The 22,926-nt window shown below is 42.7% G+C and overlaps 1 protein-coding gene and 1 pseudogene across 2 annotated transcripts in view; both read right to left on the reverse strand.

The window, feature by feature from the left end:
• Positions 1 to 12,579, reverse strand: part of RBM33 (RNA binding motif protein 33) — a 99,901-nt gene extending 87,322 nt beyond the window's left edge. The window contains 1 exon segment of the mRNA XM_079151615.1: positions 12,176 to 12,579. Within this exon segment, the coding sequence (XP_079007741.1) occupies positions 12,176 to 12,218 (43 nt within the window). The 5' untranslated portion in view covers positions 12,219 to 12,579.
• Positions 12,580 to 20,263: 7,684 nt separating this feature from the next.
• On the reverse strand, positions 20,264 to 21,221 carry LOC306667845 (ribonucleoside-diphosphate reductase subunit M2-like; annotated as a pseudogene). The gene has a single exon. The product of its transcript is annotated as a ribonucleoside-diphosphate reductase subunit M2-like (transcript).
• Positions 21,222 to 22,926: the final 1,705 nt, after the last annotated feature.

Here is a 22,926-nt window from a genome sequence, read left to right on the forward strand (position 1 = left end):
CCTCCAGCCACACCTACCACTTCAGTTACCACTCAGTTAATCCCTTTCAGGGGATTAATTCACTGATTGGCTTAGGACTGTCACAATCCAGTCATTTCTCCTCTGAACATCCTTGCATTTTCTCACATGTGAGTTTTGGGGGACACTTCACATCCAAACCATAACATTCTGCCCCTGGCCCCCAAAAGCTCACAACCACCTCACAATGCAAAATTCCCAAGAGGCCCCATGGTCTCAACAGTTCTGAGATCGCTCAAGGTTCAAGTCTGTAGTCTTCTCTGAGGCTCAAGGATATCTTGCATTGTGAGATCCTCTAAAATTAAAAGCAATTTACAAGTATCCAATATATAAAGGTACAGAGTAAACATTTCCATTCACAAAAATAGGGGCATTAAAAAAAAGGGATGAGCCCAAAGGAAGACCAAAATCCAGCTGGCAAATGAGTCTTGTAGCTCCACATCTGGCATCTGGGACCCATGGCATTATGACGTCCTCTCCAAAGGGCTTGGGCAGTTCTGCCCCTATGGAATCCTTGGTTGCAGCCCAAGTGGCCTTTCTGTTGGCTTCTCTCTGCTTGATTCCTGCAGCTTTCCCAGGACGATGTACACAGTTCGGCATTTCTTAATCTCAGGGGTCTTCACTGCAGCTTTGGCTTCCTCCTCACATCGCCACACTTTGCCTTCCCAGGATGTGCCTGCAGGGACTCTGACCCTGCTTCACCTTGCCTGGCCTCCAAGGCCTTTCTCTGAAATCTTGGTACAAGCCTCCATGACTCCAGCATCCTGCATTCCTGCAGAACCAGCACCATGTGGTTGACACTAAGGTCTACCACCATCTTAACCAGTAGCCAAGCCCCCAGGGACCCTGGCTACAGTAGCCTCTGAATTTCTGGGTGCCTGGGCATGTTGAAAAACATCCTAGCCCCCCTTCTATAAGAAGGGTGCCCCACAGGTCTCTTCTCAAGAGAATTTTCATTTTTATTCCCTTGAGCCTGAAATGGGTGTGGTCTTGCCAGCTCCTGTGATACCCTCAAGCCATCTTTCTTACTGTCTCTGGGCAGTCTTTAGCATTTCTAAATGCTTTCGAAATATCTTTAACAACTGCAACTTCCTTAGCTCTAATTTTACTCTGATCTTTCAAGTCTACGTTTTTCAAATCTTGATTTGAAAATTCTGATTATCACAAATTTGGCTAAAAGCCACCAGCAAGATCCATGCCACCGCCTACATGCTACCCTGCCTAGAAATTGCTTCCACCTGTTAAGAAGTCCATTGCTTTTAAATCAGTCTCAAAATCTCAGGACACAGACAAAATGCAGACAACTTCTCATTCAGAACAACACAAATGGTCGCTAATCCAATTACTGATGGTGTCCTCTTTTTCCTCTAAACCTTCTTGAGCCCTGTCTTCACTGTCCACAATCTTTATTGGCATTCTAGTCTTCTGAGCTCCCACCGAAATCAGCCATTAAGCTCCATTTACAACAACCATTTCTAGCATTCAAGCATTTCTAGCTTGCAAACAACTCAAAATCCCTCCTACCAATTCCAAAAAGCCAAAAAGTTTCTGAAACCTCAAAAGTTTCTGAACCTGACCTAATGGTCAGGTTTGTCACAGCAATGACCCCACTTCTCAGTACCAATTTGTTTTAATCAGTTTTTTCACTACTGTGACTAAAAGGATCTGACCAAAACAATTTTACAATGAAAAGTTTGAGGGTTCACAGTTTCAGAGGTCTTAATCCATTGAAGGCCAGTTCCATTTCTCAGCACTGGAGGTGAGGCAGAATATCATGGTGCAGAGCACAGCAGAGGAAAGCAGCTCACATCATGGTAATCGGGAAGCAGAATGAGTCTCCACTTGCCAGCTACAAACTCATACCCAAGCAACACCCCAATTTCCACCTCCTCCAGCCACACCCTACCACTTCAGTTACCATTCAATTAATCCCTCTCAGGGGATTAATTCACTGATTGGGTTAGGACTCTTACAAAAATCATTTCTCCTCTAACCCTTCTTGCACTATCTCACGTGAGCTTTTAGGGGACACCTCACATCCAAACCATAACAGAGACAATCTTTGTAAAGTACTACACAGCATTTTCCTGGCTTCTGGAATTTGACGGGTAAAAGCATGGGTAGTTCAGACACCTCCTCAGTGGCTGGCATCTTCAGTGGGGGCAGTCTGGTGGAGCTGAGCCATTAACCTGTGGGGTCTGCCCTAACAATGGATTGTAAGAACTAAAGGGAACTGTTCATGTTGCCGAATGATCATCTAAAGCATACAGACAGCAAGTTAAACGGTGTGTTAATACTACAAAAGATGAAGCCAGATGCAGGGTGCATGCCTATCATCCCGGCTACTGGGGAGGCTGAGGTAGGAGAATTCCAAGTGTTCAAGACCAGTCTCACCACCTTGGTGATATCATCTTAAAATAAAAAATAAAAAGGTCTGGTAACGTAGCTCAGTGATAGAGCATCCCTGGGTTTAAAGCCCAGCACTTCCCAACCCCCCAAAAAGAAAAGATGAATGAGTGAGATACTGGTGAGGTACAGCACTATCTCAGAATGTGTCCACCAACTCACAAGTCCCCTAGAGTACCCTGGTTTAGCAGTTTCGTGGGGACCAAGTCACGAAGGCATGACTGATTAAACCACCACCAATGATATCCTCCAGCCCCTCGCCCCTGCTGGGACAGTGGAAGTTCTAACCATTTAAACACGGTTTTTCTGACAACTAGCCTCAAACCTAAAGTCAGCTAGGTCTCCGCTCCAGTCCAAGCTTTAGCACTAAAGGGAAAGTAAATTCCAAGGGTTTAGAAATCTGCACCAGGAACCAGGAACAAAGACCAAATATTTACTTTTTATCATACTAGTGTTCCTTCAAGGAGTTCTGTCGCACGTGGTTAGATCTTTCTATATTAGTAGAGTACTTAAGAGGGTCAAAGGTGGCAGCAACTCTAGAGTCTAGCAACAGAGAAAGAGGTTAAATAAAAAGTGTTACCTATACACAATGGAATATTGCTTAGCCTATAAAAAGGAAAGAAATTCTGCAGGGAGCAATGGTGCACACTTATAATCCCAGTGGCTTGGGAGACTGAGGCAGGAAGATTCCAAGTTCAAAGCCAGCCTCAGCAACTTGGCAAGAGCCTGTTCTCAAAATAAAAAATAAAAAGGGCTGGGGATGTGGCTCAGTGGTTAAGCACCCCTGGGTTCAATCCTCAGGACAAAAAGAAGAAAAAAAAAAAGAAATTCTGATACTGCTAGACTCAGACCTAAGACATTATAACTCAGTGAAATAATGACTCAAAATCCCAAGAAGCAAACTAAGACAAGAGGCCTGTAAGTCTGATTTTACTCTACATTCTTGCCAGTCATTTCTCTTCTATTCTTTAAATTACAGACAAATCTTTGTTAAAGTTTCAGTTTAGATCATTCACAACACTTTATACCAGCTATGCTAAGCAGAACCAAGGGAAGAAAATGTGCTCTGCTTTAGTCCACAATTTGAAAAGAACACATTCATGAAAGTCAAGGAAGGAATAACTCAGCAAAACAAAAGTGGTCAATGTCTCCTTATCTGAAGAATCTCTCCTTCTAAGTATAAAGCTTGTATTAAACAGTCTGCTTTAACACAGGAGTCCATTTTCCTCATCAGCAAGACTAAAACATCTGCTGGAGCTTCTACAATCTTCTTACATGCAGTACTTTATACCTACAGTGAACAAAACTTTTTACTTACAATTCTCATTATTTCACCTTCTTTGCCAGAAACTCAGACTTGGATCAGAAATGTCAGAGCATGCTAGCCTGCAACAGGCTTCTAGCAATTACCTCAATTGTCTAAGGGTTGGCAACCTTCAGTTCATAAGTGAAGTATGGCCTGTGACATGTTTTTGTCCAAATTTAGCCACTCCCATTTATGTAAATAGGCATTAATGGAATACAACCACCTCATTCACATATTGTCCATGGCTATTTTCAAACTACAAACACAAAGTTATATAATGAACACCATGTACCCTGCAAAGTTTAAAATATTTACTATCTGGTCCTCTAAAGAAAAGGTGGTGAAACTTTGTATTCCCTACTTGTCCTCAACAGCACTCTCATGTATAATATGCTTCTGTTCTGAATAGCTAATAGTCAAAATGTCTTGTTTTATAGATAAAGACATCCAGATCAATGTCATTTAAACAAGAACCAGAAAGTCGGGTAATGTTCGTAACTTTCAAACTGAACCTATTAGCCCTCCAGTATAGCAATTAACTTCTGAGTAAGCAAGAAAATTTTTCAGAAAACTCCTACATCATATTGCTTTAGACTATGTAGTCATTGTTTTAAAAAAAAAAAAAAAATCTCATTTTATACAGGGCCTAGGGCAGGTTCTCCCTACAATAAACTTTTATTTTGTTTTTGAAGTATAGTGCACACCAGTCATTTGTTTGCCTGGCTTTCAACTGCATTTCCTTTTCCTGGGTTTGGAAATCAATCGCAGTGACTTCCAAATCTTCCAGATATAAAACAGGACTCTGCCTCCCACTGTGGAGGTCACAGAAGCTCCTATCACCCTGGGCAGTCAGGAGGAAGACAGTGATGAGCTCAGCTAGCAGGATGTTCCTAGACTCCAGAGGAACTGACAGTATTTCTTTTGCCGAGAACCTAGACCATCTTTTCAAAACATGGAACCTTCTAAACTGATATATGTCAATTACTAATTTGGTGAAATTTAAGAGAAGAAATGTCAAAGAAAAGGAGGAGTTATAAACACTCCCAAGGAGAGAAAAAAGGTCACATGAACACTATGAGGAATAAGATTGTGTCCAGTCTTCTCAAAAACAGAACAGGAAATCTAAGAACAATGCAACAATACCACTGAAAATGTAAGAAAAATGATCTCAAATCTAGAATTCTGAACCCACCCAAGTAACTAATCCAGTGTAGAAAGCTAAAAATCTGTTCCAACACAAGTCTCAAAAAATTTACCTTCGACATACCTGTTCTCAGGAAGGTAGAGCACTAACTCTATTTATTAATTCAAAAGTATAAAGAAAATTTTTTCTAGGAAAGTTTAAATTAGCAAAATCAACCTTAGGATTTAAAAAAGCTAAACAGATAGACAATGATAAAGAAATTGGAAAAACTTAAAAAAGAACCAGACCAAAATAAATTTGCAGACATGAGTTCTTCCAACATTTAAAAAGAAAACAAATTTCACATTATCCCAAGAAACTTCACAATTCATTCCAGGAAGGCAAACACATACAAACAAGTAGGGCACAGGTACACTCACAAGTGCAAAGGAAGAAACATACACAAATCAGGACAGCACATGCACACTCACAAGTGCAAAGAAGAAAGGTACCCAGATCAGGAAGGCACAAGGTACTCCCAGGAGTGCAAAGGCAGAAAACTATAAACCACTCTCCCTTACAAGCAGACAAACCCTAAAAAGAAATACAATCTGTTAAAAAGAACAAGACATACTGATCAAGATTTTGAGCCCAAGAATACATGACTGGTTCAATATTAGAAATCTATCAACACATTACATGAAAGGATTAAAGAAAGGAGAACACATTATCACCTCAATAGAAGCAAAGAAAGCATTTGATTAAAATGGCAATGAAGAAAAGAGACTCTTAGCTGAAGAAACAATAACTACCAGAAACCTACAGCAAAAGCCATACTCAATGATAAAAGCTGTACAGAACATTTACTACTCTCAGAAAATACACCCCAAGATCAGGATGTGTGTAATTACCCATCACTTCAACACGCCAGTGAAGCGCTTGTCAATAACTGATTACAGGATAAGTAAAACAAAAGGAAATGAGATACAAATGTTAGAACCAAGAGCTTGCAGAAATTTCAAAAGATTAAACATTAAATAAGATGCCAGCCAAGTATGGTGCCACACATCTGTAATTCCACACTCTGAAGGTTTAGGCAAGAGGATCACGAGTTCAAGGACAGCCTGGGCAACTTAGTGGGAGTCTGTCTCAAAAAATTAAATAAATAAAAAGGACTGGCGGTGAGGCTCAGTGGTAGATCACACTGGGTTCAATCTCCAGTACTGCACAAAAACAAACAAGCCAAAAAAATCTCAAGATGCCAACAAGATAGTCATATACGATTCGGTTACCAAAAAGTGGGGGGAAAGCTTTTCTACAAATATGAGTATGTAACAGTACTTTAAAAACCATACCATCTACCAAGACTATACCATGAAATATTAGAAATGAAATGAACAAGAAATGTGAAAATCAACACAAGGTAAATTTTACTAATTTAAGTCTCATAAGGGCAGGAATCTTTTCCTGGTTTGTTTACTAATGTATCCATCCTATGCCTTAGGTCAGTGCCTGGCACTAGTAAGTGCTCAGTGAACATCTGGACTAAATGGCAAAAACGAGCCTGAACAAGACATTCTAGTTGCTAGATGGAAAAATCCAACTGTAAAAATATCCATCTTTCCCAAATTACATTAATAGATACGACACAAACCCAAAACTCTTCCAGTAGAATCCTTTAGAGAATTCTGATTCTGAAGTTCCTTTTAAAAAAAAATGCCAGTTAACAAAAAAATTTCTGAAAAAGCATGCCAATACACATACACAGACAAGAGAAAACAATACTTCTAAAGAACTATATATGGAAAGCTATTGTTATGAAAGCAGAAAAGAAAAGAATACAATAAATCATGTTAGATAATGGAAGGCCCAAATTCACACCACCCCAAAATAAAACTCCACACAGATTTAAACATAAGGGTTGGGGAAATAGCTCAGTTGGTAGAGTGCCTGCCTCCCATGCACAAGGCCCTGAGTTCAATCCCCAGCACTACACACACACAAAAAAAGCTAAACATAGAAAAAGCACTGGAACATAAAATGTTAAAACCATAGAGGAATTCTTGGCATGGAGAAGACTATTAAAAAAAATTGACAAAAACAACTGATACATTTTATAAGGTACAAAATCTTAAAACTTCCACACAGTAAAGTTTAAAACAAGGTCACAGGGCAAGAAAAAAAGCCAGTAACCCTAACACAATACATGAATACTTTTTTTAAATGGGTAAGACACTTACAGACCAGTGTTTTAAAAAACAGACCAAGTGCATGTAATTCAGCATTTCACAGGAAAAAATAAGTAAAAATAATATATGAAAAGATGCATAGTTTTACCAGAAGACAGGAGATCATAACATTGAGGCTATTTTTCCATCTAAATTAACCAAATAAAAAGAGTCTAAGGAAAGGCAAGGAAAAAGAAGTATTTTCATTGCTGATGGGAGGATAAAGTGGTAACATTTTTTAGTACAACTTGAAAGCAGCTATCAAAATCTTAAATGTGTAACTACTATACAGTAATTCAATTCCAGAGGAATCTAACCTCCATAAGTATTTACAGACACACCAAGACATATCTACAGATGTCTCCTGCAGAACTGTCTACCACAGTGAAAAAAACGAAACACTCACAAGAAAAAGGTTCAACAGCAAGTGGGTGCACACAGCCCTCAACCCTGGCTCAGGAAAATCCCCAGGACTCCCTCTCCAGTGAACAGATGAAACTGCAGAGTAACACAATTCTTGTCCCAGTATGGAAGGCCACACTGGACCGGTATGCATACGACTACATACACACTGAAAAGGGTGTTAAGGGGTTCCTTCCAAACTGTAATATAAACACTGGATATTTTCGTTTCTGAAAACTGTATATTCGCTATAAATTTCTTATCAGAGCGTAACATGACCTAAGATGGTAAATCCATTCATTCACTGAAGGAACATTATAAGCTGCAAAAATTCGAGAATTGACTTTTTTGGAAATTTGGGATCTCATGGAAAACTTGCAAAAACCAGTAGGGGTTAGTGAGGGAGGTAGCTGCCAAGCTATAGGAAGGGATGGCTATGGCATGTCTCCTCATCTGCCCAGCACCCCATCCTCAGATGACAGGCAGCAGCAGGGGGTGCAGGCAGTTTACCAATGCTAAAGGGGCAGTAAGGACCTGGCCGGTTCCCTAAGAGGCCAGTCTTTGTTTTGACCCCTCTGAACTCTCTCACGGCTAAAGCAGCCCCCATCCCCACAGTGTCTGTCAAAAGCATTTAAAAACATTACACTACCTAGAGTTACCTGGGGTAGAAGATGGTGGACATGGCAAACAACAAACCAACCAAAGAGCCTGGGAAGCAGGAGGGCAAGGAGGAAAAACACAAGGGACTATGGGGTTTGCAGGGCTCCCAAAGACACGCCGAGGGTTGGGCACACGCTTGGAACACACCTGAGAGGACACCTGAGAGGACCCAAGATTTGCACCTCTGGCTACTGTTTGGACGCCGAGTAGGTAGAAGGTGAATAGGTGGCCTGGATGAGAAGCAAAGAAGCACAGCAGCTAGAGTCAATCCATGAATAGGGAAGGAGGGTGTTTCTAAAAAAGATTCTTGTAGCTCCAGGCATTTAAGGAAATCTGTCAGATCACTTGCTAATAGTAAGCACTGATAACCAAAGGGGGACTTCAGTGATCACAGTCTCCACAAAAGTAGTCTTTAAAAGGTATTTAAAAAACAGACAAATGAAACCCACAAAAGAAATAACAAACCCAGAGGATGGGGGATATTCTAAAATTTTGAAAATTACCTTATTCTATTCAAAGTGTCCAACTTTCAGTCCCCAAACGGAGACATGTGAAATACTGAATTAATACAGTCTAAGGAGCTGAAAGAAAAAGTGAAAAAAAATGGTGTCATCCCCAAGACCAGCAACACATGCATCACAGGAACGCCCAAAGGAGAAGACGGAATGGAGAAAGGCAGCCAAAGTAACAGCTAAATTAATGAAAGATATGAACCTACACGTCAGAGAAGCTCAACAAACTCCAAGCAGGATAAAGTCAGAGATCCATCCATACATCACAATCAAACCGTGAAAAACCAAAGCCAAGGAGGATCTTGAAAGCATAAAGAGAAAAGCGATTATCAGTCAAATACAAGGGTTCCTCAGGAAGATCAAAGTCAGTATCTCATCAGAAAGCATGGAGGCCAGAAGGTAGCAAAAAGAAATATTTAAAGTACTAAAGGATAAAAAGGCCAACCAAGAATTCTCTGACAACTATCCTTCAAAAAATTCTACTTCCAGATAAACAAAACCTGAAGAAGTCTGTCACTAATGACCTGCTCTACAAGAAATGCTAAAAGGAGTCCTGGCTGAAATGGAAGTAAGGCTATTCTTTACTCCACTCTCCAAGTTCCCTCAAGCTAAGAAATTCATTGTGAACAATTTTCTTGAAGGAAGAATTAAGCTCACACACACTCTTATCGCTGTGGAACAATCTCATTCATCCAGCAACATCAGAGATAAACATGCTTCACACTTTCTAGCCAGCAAATTTTCTCTGATGAAGCACACTAAAACTCATTTCAACAATTTCAAGGAAAAACCTTTTGCACTGTGCTGCTTACTTCCCCACCTTGTCACATACAGAGAATCTCAGCACCTCACTGGACTAGCTTCCTCTCTACTATAAGTTAAGACAACTGTATTATCATCTGCACTCTAATCTGTTGTTTATTCAATTTATAATTGTTCAACTTACAATTTTTTGACCTCACAACTGTGCATTGATTGCAACCATACTTTAAACTCTGGTCTTTTACCAAGCTAGAAATACGCAGTTTATTCATATTCTCTCTCTCTGCCCAGTTATAAGTTAATTAATTGTTCTGAGCACATTTAAGATAAGTTAGGCTAAGTAGCAACATTTGGTTGGCTAAGTGTAGTAAATGCATTTTCGACAAGATATATTCACCTTAGAATGAGTTCATCAGAACATAATCCATAGTAAATGAAGGAACATCTACTATATGTTGGTAAATGTTAAAGCTGTGTGGTGGATTCATAGGTTCATTATTCTTTCTACTATTGTGTAGGTCTGAAAAATTCTAATAAAAGTTTTCCTTTGTAAGATTTACTTAGGAAACAAAATTTACAAACACTGATTTCCATTTTTGCCTGACTTATAAAAACTGAAATATCTAAAGCCCAAAAATGCTGTTGTAAATTTTAAGTGAAATAATGCACTCACTCCTAAACTAATTTATTTATGAACTCTAAGTCATTACAAAAACACTGGGGGGGGGGTAAGATTTACATACTCATTTTTTGTTATTTTATTTTACAATACAATGAAGCACTAGAAAATCTTGAAATTGTTAAGCTATTTGTTCATAAAGTAAATGTCCCCCAAATGCCATGGCTTTTCAGTCTCCAATACTTAACAGTCAATATTTTCTTTCCTAGCAAGGCCAGCAACCCCATCCTTACCCTCATTACTGGGCTGCAATGACAACTCAGAACTGTATCTAAAGTCAAGAATGACCTCTTTCCAGTAAATGTCTAAGCAAACATTCCTATATTCCTTCATGTAGTGACATCTATTTTGACTACCCAGATTCCATTAGTTTCTGGCTATACTCTGGATAATTAAGATCCATTTATTCAGTAACATTAATCACTTACAATACAGGAGGCCAGTGACTTTCAAACTGACAATCTTGAACATTTTGTGGATTGTGAAATTAATTTCAGTCATAACCAGAACTTTAATATAATGAAAAAGAAAAGAGTGCATGGCACACAGTATCCACTAGTATTGTCCACAATTTTTTTTCTTTCATGTACATATACTAAGTCACAATGTCAACACATTACTTTGAAATATAAAACCAGTGTGTTAGGTAATATGTCTAAATGAGGTGTCAATCCATCTGTAGATATAAAGGAGTTACTAATAGACAAAACAAACATTTCTAATTTAACATGATTTAGTCATACAGGCAAATGATACGAAATTAACTTGGATACAATTCTAGATTTTTTGTTTCACAAAGAAAACATTTTATTTTGTTGATATCTTATTCGTTAAATATCTGCTGAACACAAGCTGTGTGCAAGGAACTTGGAATGTATGGTAAAATGGACATTCATGTGCTCAAGGGGTCTTACAGGCTACTGGGGGAAGATTAGAAACGATCACCATAGAAATTTTATAAACTGAGTCAAATCTCCGAAGAAAACAAAGGTGCTACTGAATGAAGAGGAAGGAGGTACCTAGGCAGAAGGTGGTCACACTGCAGACAATGGCTTCCAGGAAAGCCTCCCTCAGGAGCCAGAAGCCCACAGGACCATAAGTCAGCCCTTGCAAAGCGAGCTCAAGGTAGTGCCTGCAGAGGGAGTAGCTCCCGCTACAGGCTTCAGGGGCGGGGAGATGCCTGCCGGTAGGTGAGGCAGCAGGGGCCAAGGGTCCAGAACGCAAATGCCGGCAGTGGATATGGCCCGAGTTCTCAAAGCAAAGAGGAACCTGGCACCTGTGACAAAATGGAAGGGAAATCTGCGACACTACGCCTCTAGAACGGCAGCTGTCACACTTCCTGGCCTCACCACTATGGAGAACCTCAACAGCTCTAGTTTACGTGAATCACACTGACAGATAAAAGGAAAGCAAGACCCTCGGACGCCCGAGCACACACTGCGTCCTGCGGCCTCCAGGAAACCCACTGCACGCCAGTGTAGGTGCACGCACACCTCAGGCCTTCGTAACCAGGGGTCTTGGTCCGGCTCCCAGGTGACACGGAGGACCACCTTAAACACTAGCTGACCTCCAGGGATGCCTCGACGGCAAACCACCATCCTATCCGGCCGCGCGCCGCGGCCCCGGCCCGCGGAGGCCCTGAGCAGAGGCCTACGTGGACTGCACTGCCGGCGGCCGCCCTGCCTCCCTCCGCTCGGCTCGGCTCCCCGCCGGTCTACACACGCTGGCTCGGCGGGGCCCCAGTGCGCGCGCAGGTCGGGCGCGCGAGCCCGCCAGCCCGGCCCGAGCGGACCCGGAGGCCAGCAGGCCAGCCGGGCCAGCACGGCGCGCGCGGGCCGGGGCTCGGGGCTCGGGGCTCAGGCCCGGCGGCCGGCGCGACCTGCACGGCCAGCACGGCCCGAGCGGACCCGGGGCTGCGCCCGCCCCGCACCTCCCCGGCCCAGGAACGCCGTCCCGCGCGGCCCCGACCTCGTTGGGCCGCCCAGCCCGCGCGAGCCCGGCGCTCGCCCCGGCCTCCCCTCGGCGCGACGGCGGCCCCGGGCGGCCGGGCCACACAAAGGCCGCGCCCGGCCCACGTACCTGCGGCGCCGGCTCCGCCGCCCGCGCCCAGGGCGGCCGCCATAGCGCTCGAGGGCCCGCTCCGGCCGCGCCCCGGGCCGGCCGACGGGGCTACTGCGGGCCGGGGCGGCAGGGGAGCGGCCGCGGGCCCGCGCCGGGCGAGCGCAGCACGGGAGGCCGGCGCGTCGCGGTGCGCAGCGGCCCGTCGCCTCCGCAGGAGGAAAACAACACTACGGCAACATGGCCGCGCCGCGGAGCACGCCGGGAGGAAGGGCGGGCCGCCCGGGAGAAGGCGCGCGGGCGGGCGCCCAAGGCGCGGGAGCCCGGGGTCGCCCCAGTGCCCGGCGGTGCGCGAGGAGCGCGGGCGCGCAGCGGCAGCCCCCGCACGGCCCCGCGGGCCAGAGCTTAAAGTGGGGGCGCGGGCGGCCGCTGGCCGTAGGCCGACCCCGTTGCTGTCGTAAGGCACTTTGCAGCAGTTGGAACGGCGGCGCTTTACGCCGGCTTGCCGTCGAAAGTGGGCGTGGGTTGGCGCGGGCGGGAACGTAGTAGTCGTGCACGCGCAGTCGCGCTTCCCGCTGCGCGCCCGGCGGCTGTCCCTGCAGTCCACTCACCTGTGGGCGCTGACGGTAGGTGTGTGCGGGGCGGGCGCTTCCCTGCCGGGCGTTTCTGGGCCGCGGAGAAGCCGAGGAATGGTCCTAGCGGACGGCGCCGAGAGAAGGGGACTGGCGGCGGCCAAGATGGGTGTTGGCCGGGGATGGGAAGCTGGGGCGGCTGGGGCAGGGCGCCGGGGTGACCGGGACAGAGCGACGAGGGCGGCCGGGACAGGCAGAGCGACGAGGGGGGTCGGGACAGGCAGGGCGACGAGGGGGGTCGGGACAGGGCAGGGCGACGAGGGGGGTCGGACAGGGCAGGGCGACGAGGGGGGTCGGGACAGGGCAGGGCGACGAGGGGGGTCGGACAGGGCAGGGCGACGAGGCGGGTCGGGACAGGGCAGGGCGACGAGGGGGGTCGGGACAGGGCAGGGCGACGAGGGGGGTCGGGACAGGGCAGGGCGACGAGGGGGGTCGGGACAGGGCAGGGCGACGAGGGGGGTCGGGACAGGGCAGGGCGACGAGGGGGGTCGGGACAGGGCAGGGCGACGAGGGGGGTCGGGACAGGGCAGGGCGACGAGGGGGGTCGGGACAGGGCAGGGCGACGAGGGGGGTCGGGACAGGGCAGGGCGACGAGGGGGGTCGGGACAGGCAGGGCGACGAGGGCAGCCGGGACAGGGCACTGCGGTGAACTGGACAGGGCGACGAGGGTGGCCAGAACAGAACAGGGCACCGGGGTGACCGGGGCGGGGTGGACGTGGTGGAATCCGGCCTGCGGGGACAGGCTGGCCGGCTCCTCGCGACTCGCAGCTGCAGGACAGGCGTGCGCAGGGCCGAGGTCTGGAGCACGGATGACCTGGCAGGTGTGTGCCCCGAAGGGTGCCGAGACCGCCCGCCTCCCGGTGCAGGTGCGCGGAGAGGTGCGGAACCCAGGAGCCGCCCAGGTGGCCCGGCCGTGAGGACCGGGGTAAAATCCTGCTGGTCGATCAAGCAAGTGTAATAAGACGTTGGGGAGGGCGTGAGGGTGGATGAAAGAATGCTTACTGTGAAGCTCTTAAAGCTTTTGTGTGGTTGAAATTTTTCATAAAAATGTGGGGGGAAATAAACATTTCTGGATTAATAACTGATATGTTATATTCAATTAAAAATAGAAACAAAATGATTCTTAAAAATCTTCATTGTAATTCAATCTCATGAAATCACTGCCCTCCAAAAATGAATTAAATAAGGCTTGCAAGCAACCTCATTGACTAACCTGGTCTCCCTAAAGAAGCACACTGACACTTTTGTATTTAAGTTGCTTGAACTCCTTGTTCCTGTTCATTGTTTTTTAAGCTGTGGAAGATGGAACATAGAAGATATTTTTCAGAATGAATTCAGGGGTGATCTTAAAAAGAATGCTTCAAAAAAATCATACTGATAAAACAATGTCATGGTTTATAGCCATGGTGTACCTGAAGAAAGACATCCATTTCACTCAAAAACTATCTGAAACTGAGCTTCTCTAGGACAAAAGTCTAAACTTTTTTTGATCGAATAACCAATGGAAAAAATTAGGCATGGACACTCAGTATTTGAAGAGCTTTACAAATTATTGTGAATGGAAGTTTAGCAACTCTGAACAAATGGGTTTTCTAACTTGCCCTAAAAACCCAATGAAGGTGGAAGATCAACTGTGATATAAACATGGTTGCTTATGGTAGAAATGACCACTGACTGGTGATTGCTTCCACCAGAGAACACTGAATGATACTTAAGCACCTGGAAGGAAGTCATACTTTTAGGTTCTCTGAAGTGAGGTCACTCTTAACTGAGTGTGGGATCTAAAAGATGAACTCCAGGAGACATCATGAAAACTGCTGGTGCCCATGGATCTGGAGAGTTCAAGCCAAGGAGCCCCCCCCACCATCTTGTACTTGAGTTGCCTTGGGGAGCACCCAGTGTGAGTGGTGGTGAGAACTGTGAGTATGTGTGTGTGTTTCCTGCATCTCTCCACCAAGAGGTCCTGGAGAGTAACGACCCATGAGCAGTGAGCATACGTAGCCCCTAACCTTGGCTTCTAAATACCGTTCTCCAACAGGAACTCATTTCTGGGTTTCAAGATAAAGGCATGGGAAGTACAAAATGAGCCTGGAATGTCTTGTTCCTTACAAAAATTAGGAAGGAACTTAAGTGACCAAGTTATGTCAGGACACAAGTGAAACTTTATGGACTTCCACTAGCAAGATCAGAGAGTAAATGAGCATCCAACAAAATGTAGTAAAAAATTAAAATACACTGAATGAAATGGGAAACCAGAAATCAATACAAATGAATAAAAGAATACGTTGAAATTCTTAAAACCTTTCTTCCCCTGGAGCAGAGGAAGACTTACTAATTACATAATGGAAAATAAAAATTTCTAGTGGAAAAAATTAGGAAATCCCACCTAATTTGATCAAAGTAAACATTCAGTAATGGGATAAATCAAAATTGTGTGCCACCCAGCAGAACACGATAAGGAAAGAATAGCATGGCTTCTGTGATGATCCTGTCAAAGATGCCATCCTAAATCTATGCCTGGAGAAATCAGCACACACTGAAAACTGAGGCATGTTCTACACAGTGATTGATAGAATCTCCAAGTGTCAAAGTCCTGAAGGTCAAGGAAAGACTGAGGCTAAGTTCCAAAGTGAAGAAGAGTAATGACAACCAGAAGAAGCACAAGACTGCACTGGAACTTTCCAAGATAATCCTCCATTCAAGAGAGCTTAATTCTCTTTGCCTTGCATAATGGGCTAGCCTCAGTATCATTTATCATAAATAGGGTATAAAAAGAGGAAATTAGTCACCAGAGTGAAGAAGCCTGGCAGACAGGACCTTGGTCAACTCTTCAGATTGACACGCTTATCCATGGCCCCCAGAGGATGCGGTGAGTAGGGCATTTCCCCTTGGATATACCACAATCCATAATTTCAGTAAAATCACAAGAAAACATGAGATGAATCCAAATTGAGAGACATTCTACAAAATCCCTGGCCAGTACTCTTTAAAAAATTGTCAAGGTCATGAAAGTCAAAGTAATGCCCACAGACTGGAAGAGACAAAGTGCACATAACAAAATACAGTGTCCTGAAGTGGATCTTGGAACAGAAAAAGACATTAGTGGAAACATGAGAATTCCCAGTAAAATCTTATTTAGTCTATAGTACTACAACAGCTCCTGGTACGTTCTTAGTTTAGGGAGTTATGCCACACTTACGTAAGACGTGCACATCAAGAGGGATTCAGCCGAGGGCAGACAAGTCTGCCATTATTTTTGCAGCTCTTCTGCAGGTCTGGGATTACTTCAGAATGAAAAGTTGAAATGTTAACTTTGGTATGATCATCAGAAAAGATGATTATTCATGAGCATTGATAGAAAGTGGGTTAGGAAGTATTCTTTGCATGGGAAAAAAAAGAAAAGTTAAAAGCATATTAGACAATGTGTAAAAAGGAGCCTGCAATGGAAACTTTCCCCATGAAAGCAAAAAGGAGAGTTTTTAAAATTGAACAGAACATTTGTGACCTCTAAGACAACAAAAAAACAACCTTTGGAACTCTGGAAAAAGGAGACAAAAAAAATCTAAGTAGATAATGACCTATTTTTCTTCTAATCTGATCAAAACTAGACCTATAATTTAAAGAAGCTAAAAAAATCTCCAAACAAGGGAAATGACAGGAAAGTATATTAAAATTCCTATAAGGGAGAGATAAAAAGAAAATCTTTAAGCAGTAGAGAAAAAAAAAAAATGTGCAGAGGAATAGAGATAAGGATGACTGCACATTGTCAAGAAGAGAGCAAATGCCACACCAAGGTTTCTGTGGCCAATCCTGTCAAACATTTAGGGAAGTAATGAGACTTTTCTGAGATTGCAGAGGGAGAGAAAATCCTTCCCAAAAAACAATACTAGAATTCCCCTAATGCCAAAACCAGAAAAAGACTTATATAGAATAAAAGTGTAGATCAGCATCTCTCACCAACACATATACCAAAAGCTTTCATAAAATGCAGCAGATGAAACAGTGCAGCACATAAAAGCCATAATAGATTATAAGTGGAACATAATAGATTATAAGTGGAATGCAAGTTTGTCTTAATGTTCAATCATTGATTAATGTAATTCCTCATAACAATAAATGAGAAAAACCTCACGACCATCTCAATGGATGTAAAACACCATCAAAATTCAACACACATTCATGATTTTTTATAAAAAAGAAATCCAGAAATGGGGGGGGGGGGGACTTCCTTAACCTACTTAAAACCTGCAGTAAATATCATGCTTAATGGGAAACAGACTGTTCACTTGAAAATGGAAACAAGGTAGGGATATCACCACTTTTATTCAATGCTGTATAAGGCAGAAGAAGAAACAAAAGATTTGGAAAGGGGAAAAAAGTAGTTTGTGTCCACATATGGCATGATTGTGCACCTTCACAGAGAACTCCTAGGGATCGTCGAAAAGGAATTTTTAAATGTAATATATGATAGCATCTAAAAACACAAAATAATTAAGGCTAAACATAATACAATATGTATTATGTATAAACTCTATTACCAGTCACACTGTGGAACCAGCCTAGGTGCCCTTCAACAATGTGGTATAAATACACAATGAAGTGTTACTCAGCCGTAAAGAAGAGTGGAATTATGGCATTTTCTGATACATGGATGAAACTGGAAACTATCATGCAAAGTAAAATAAGCCAAACTCAGAAAACAAAGATCTAATTTTTCTCTGATATGTGGGAGCTAGTTCAAAATAAGGTGGGGGACAAGAAAGAGAGAGAAAGGGGAAAGGGGGGGTGATTCCATCAAAATAGAAGAATTATCAGTGGACTAGATAAAGGGGAAGAGAATGGACAAAGAAAATCACTGTTAGGAAGAGGAAGAACATGGGATGGCCTGACTTTCCTGTGCACATGCATGGATACACCACAGTGAATCTCACCATCATGTGCATCTGCAAGACACCGACTTAAAAAAGTAAGTAGAAAGATTAGCAGAGTACAGGGAAGGGACAGGAAGGGGGGGGGAGTACTGGGGATTGAATTAAAGCATATTATATTCCATGCTTTTATAATTATGTCAAAATGAATCCTGATGTTATGTATAACTAATAAGAACCAATTAAAAAAAAAAAAACAGTTTTAAAAAACTATTACTGACTGGCCAAAAGAGATGAAAAGATGGTGCCAAGCTGAGTGGGGTTCAGATGCCAGCCTTCTGCAATTAACTGTCAGTCAACCAATGAACGATACACTTTTCTAGAAAAATTAACAAGCAGATTCTGAAATGTGTAGAAAAGCAAAGACCCATAATAACCAAACAAATTTTTAAAAGGTCAAAGTTGGGGGGAACACTATTCCAGTAAAGATATGTGGTAGAGACAAGCAGACATTTAAATCAATGCCAAAAGGTGCAGGTTTCAGGAGTAGACAGACACATTATGTGTCATTCTCAAGGACAGTAATGTAACTCAATGGAGAGAGGAAGTCTGTTCTATAAAGGATCTGGGGCAACTATACATCCATATGGAAAAATGAACCTCAGCCTTTGCCACACCCATGCACGAGAATCAGCTAGAATACATTATTCATCTACACATGAAGACTAATGCCATAGAATTCTAAAAGAAAACAGTTGGGGTGACAAAGTTTTCTTTGATGGAATAGAAAATAAAGTACAAAAGAAAAATTTGAAAAGTTAGGCTTCCTGAAAATTAAAAACTGCTCAGAGAAAGTCACCATTAGGAAAAAGAGAAAGTAAGCCAAGGAGAGGAGAAAATATCAGACCAAGGGCTTGAATGTAGAACAGTCTGACCAGAATGCAAGTCACAAAGAGAGGTGAAGCTAAATCCTAAGAACACAAGCAACCCAACTTTCTAAATGGGCAAAAGATTTGAACAGCACCTTACAAAGAAGATTTCTTCTTTAAAGGACCATATAACCTGAATTTATTAACTTTAGGCAACAATAATTTAAAAGATACAAAAGTCCTATCTTATAGGCATTGAAAAAAGTCTGCACTATAAAGGAAGGAAACTGATGAATAGTCAAACAGCCAACGTACACAACCCAATCATTTTACAAACAGGGCCAAAGATGGATGTCAGTCATGTGCCGTCTTCTGTGTAACATCTTGACTTTTTTTCCCCAAAGGTAGATGGGTCTAAACTGTCTCTGTTAACTATTAGTTTATACCTCTACCTGAAATTAACATTTGAATAGAACCCATATTAATAGATCAGATCAGCACTAATTTTCTACTGGTTGAGAAATTCACCAGGTGATGCTAATATTTAGGCAAATGGTAGAATCAATGTCTTACCATTACTAACTTCAAGATAATACTCGGTAATTTTTTTCCCCAAGTACAAATAGGCAAAACCTAAATGGACATAAAGTGAAAAATATTTTTTTAATTTAAGAGAAGTATAAATAATCAAGTTTCAACAGTACCTACTTAAAAAGTTAGAATAAACACAACTTTTAGGAGAGCCAATTTCAGTTCTAGTTATTAGCAGAGGCAAATCACTTTGTCTAAAGATGCTCTGAAAAGTCATAATACTATCTTAACTCCCATCTACAAAGACCTTTTAAGTCTTTTCACACCAACTAGAAATTGAGGAAAGTATAATTTGAGAAACAATGGTACTGCCCCTCACATGTTACTGGGTCACTAGCAGTAACCCAAGTCATGCCTCAGTGCCCAGTGACTTAAGTTAGAAATCCTTACCCTGAAAGACATGATACTTCAGCTGAGCAGGAGATGCCATGACACCCTACCTGGGGTACAGAATAAAATGCACAAACTGTCTTCTACTGGCACCAGCTGATGATTAGTGTCTAGGAATGCACAGGAATGACCTAAAATTGATTAAAGAATATTTCAATTCATTAAAGAAAACAAAACTTAGAAATTACTTGCTTAGTCAACACAAGTTAAATTGCTTTGTGAATTTTGAATTGGCTCCCATCAGTGGTAAATACAACAGCTTGTGTTTGGTGTAGAAACCAAACCAGGCTTTTCCCTTGACAGTACAATGTTCATTTGTGTGTGAAGTGCCAGTTTTATTTACAAACTAGTTAACGTTAAAGTCTGCCTTGTAGCAGTGAGACTGACATCTTCCAACTGCCTGGTGGTTGTAACTGATGTTAATCCTGCTGGGTCAGGCTTACTTGAGAGTCGCCTCTCCTGGAAACTGGGTTGCCATTGCTAGTGCTATGCTGAAGCTGGACAGCCTGCTTGCAAAAGCCAGCAAGGACAAGAACTTCCCTATGAATCCAAGTAGCTCGTTTCAAATGCCTTTTCTTTCTAGGTGACATCACTGGTGTTATTAATAGACAGGATTGATTCTGAGGTAGCTCCATGGTTTTTAGATGTCATTAATGAAAGTTGTGGACATGGTATAGGTTGATTCATTTCATTTGGTTTGGGGTGGGGATGAGAAGGAAGAAAAACAAGAATCAGCCATTTAAGAGCCCATCTATTCATTTAGAAGTCAGCATCCAAGGTAAAAGAATTCTCTGTTGGATTCTACATCACTGCCTCCTCTGATACCCGCGTACTCTCAAAGAAATGAGTCTTCCCTTCCAGTAAAATAGTCTTCGTTAAGTCAAATGGATTTTCTACTCCAAAAACTGTCTTAAAGCCCAGCTTCAGTATAAGCTTGTCTGCCACGAATCCAATGTGTTGCTTCATCAAAGAACAATTCATCCCAATGAGCTTCACAGGTCAGGCCTTGGTGAGGAACTCCTGTTCTATCCTGACAACATTGATAATTATTTCTTTTACTCTCTGCTCTGACGGTTTGTGTAGCAGGTGTTTGCACATCAGGCAGGCAAAGTCACAGTGTAAACCCTCATCGCTACTAATAAGTGCATTGAAAAATGTGAGACCAGGCATCAGTTCTTGCTTCTTGAACCAGAATAGTGATGCGAAAGAGAAGATTCCTTCCACAGCGGCAAAGGCTACATTACATTCTCTGTAGATGGGCTTTTTGTCCCCAATCCAAACAAGGCCCAATCTATTTCTTCTTCACACAAGGCATCATTTCAATGGCAGTGAAGAGAAATTCCCTTTCTTTGGAGTCTTTAATGTAAGTGTCAATATGGAGACTATACATTTCAGAATGTATGTTTTCCATGGCAACTTGGAAGCCATAGAAACAGCCCACTTCTGTAATTAGTTAAATCACTCCACCAAATTTTCATTTACTGTGCCATCACTTCTTGTAAAGAAAGCCAGAACATGCAACATAAAATAGCATTCCTCTGACTTCAGGGCTTCACAGTGCTGAATGTCCTTGGAAGGATCTACTTCCTCTGCTGTCCAAAAGCAAGCCTCAGCTTTCTTATACATCTGCCAAGTATCATGGTATTTTATAGGAACCATGACAGAGTGGTGGGGGTTCTCTCTCAGTAGTGGTTCACCCTCCACTCTGGGGACAGATACTTTAGTTTTCTGTTCAGAAAAAAATGGCCAGAAAAAGAGGGAAAAAAAAAAAAGTGTTGAGTGAACCACATGAAATTGCCATTTTTCTCAAGTCAGATACCTTCAGTTATTGGCAATTTCATGTGGCTCAATGGATAAACATCAGCTGTCACTTTGCTTTGCCTATCATAAGAGGACCATAGGACCTACAGGGGACTCTTTGGTGGGAAAGGAGCATGGGGCAGGGGGCAGGCCCCACAGCCAAGGAGACAATGCTGCTTTGGCACCAAGCTCAGGCTCCTGGGTACAAAGAATATTTCTATAGCCAATAAGCACATGAAAAAAACGCCATTAATCATTGTGATAATGCAAATTAAAGTCACATCTAGATTCCAATATGTCTACAGACTTAATTAGGGTTTGGAGCAACTATAATTCATGCATTGGGTTGGTGGGAATTTAAAATAATACGGGCATTGTGGAAAATAGTTTGCATTTTTGTAAAGTAAAAATATGCTTATCATATGACTCAGCAATTCCACATCTATCAATTTTTCCAAGAGAAATGAAAACATCTGAAAGCACCCAGAAACCACTCCGGACACGGGAACTCACACAAGAGACTTTAATAAGCCGACGAACAGTGTCTGCCCTTGAGGTGAGAGGAAGAGAAAGGAAGAGTGAGAGAGTGAGTGAGGGTGAGAGAAAAAGAGAGCAGATAGCAGGGAATTACCCTTAAATAGTGAACGCCCGATTGGTCCAACGACTGACAAGAAAGTTAACAGTCTATATTGCAGCATGGGGTGTGGGAAAGGGGCAGAATCCGGGGAGAAGTAGCTGCAGCCTTGTTCTCACAATATCCACACAAAAGATTTTTCTTAAATGGTCATGACATCTTTACTCATAACGTCCTGAAAGTGGGAACGAACTAAATTCAATAATATATGAATAAGCAAATTGTAACATACTTACACAGTGGAATATCATTAGTAATACACAATAAAGTATTGCTAAACAAAACAGATAAATCTCAAAGATTTTGGGCTGAGACCAAGAAGCAGCCAAACAAAAGGGTCCAAGCAGCACGAGTCTATTTATAGGTAATTCTAAAATGGTACCGTCAGTCTCCAGGGTCAGAAGGCAAACTCCTGTCTGCCTTGGGTGGGTGAGGCGGGCTCACTTGAAGGAACAGGGGCAGTGCTGTCTTGATACAGCAGTAAAAAGTACAGAGGAGACTCAGTGTCTACAGCTAGGCTGTGAGCATTTAATTGTATGTAATTTTTTTTATCCTTCAATAAATTTTAAGTGATTTAAGATTTTTTAAATAGAACAGTCTGATTGCCTACCAAGTTCTGACAATTGGACTAATGAAAGACTTTTCAGTAGCAAAAATAGAAGCCAGAGCAGAAAAATAACATCTTCAAAGCATCAAGAAAGGAACTGCCCACTGGAGATTATGCACCCCAAACACCATCTTTCAATCAAGACAAAATAAAGATTCACTCTGATGAACAAAAACAGTGTTCACAACCACAAGGCTGCAGTAAAAGACTCTAGAGGAAGTACTTCAAAAGGAGAAAACAACATCCCAGTGGAAGATCTGAGATGACAAACGGCAAGAAAATAGTCAATGTGAGGGCAAATCTAAGTATTTCTGTAAAAAGTCTGTAAGAGCTAACTTGTGGGTTTCATTTTTGTTTTATTCATGAGATCGTTACGTCTGA

Source organism: Sciurus vulgaris (genome assembly GCF_902686455.1).
Source record: "Sciurus vulgaris genome assembly, chromosome: 8".
Lineage (NCBI taxonomy): Eukaryota > Metazoa > Chordata > Mammalia > Rodentia > Sciuridae > Sciurus > Sciurus vulgaris.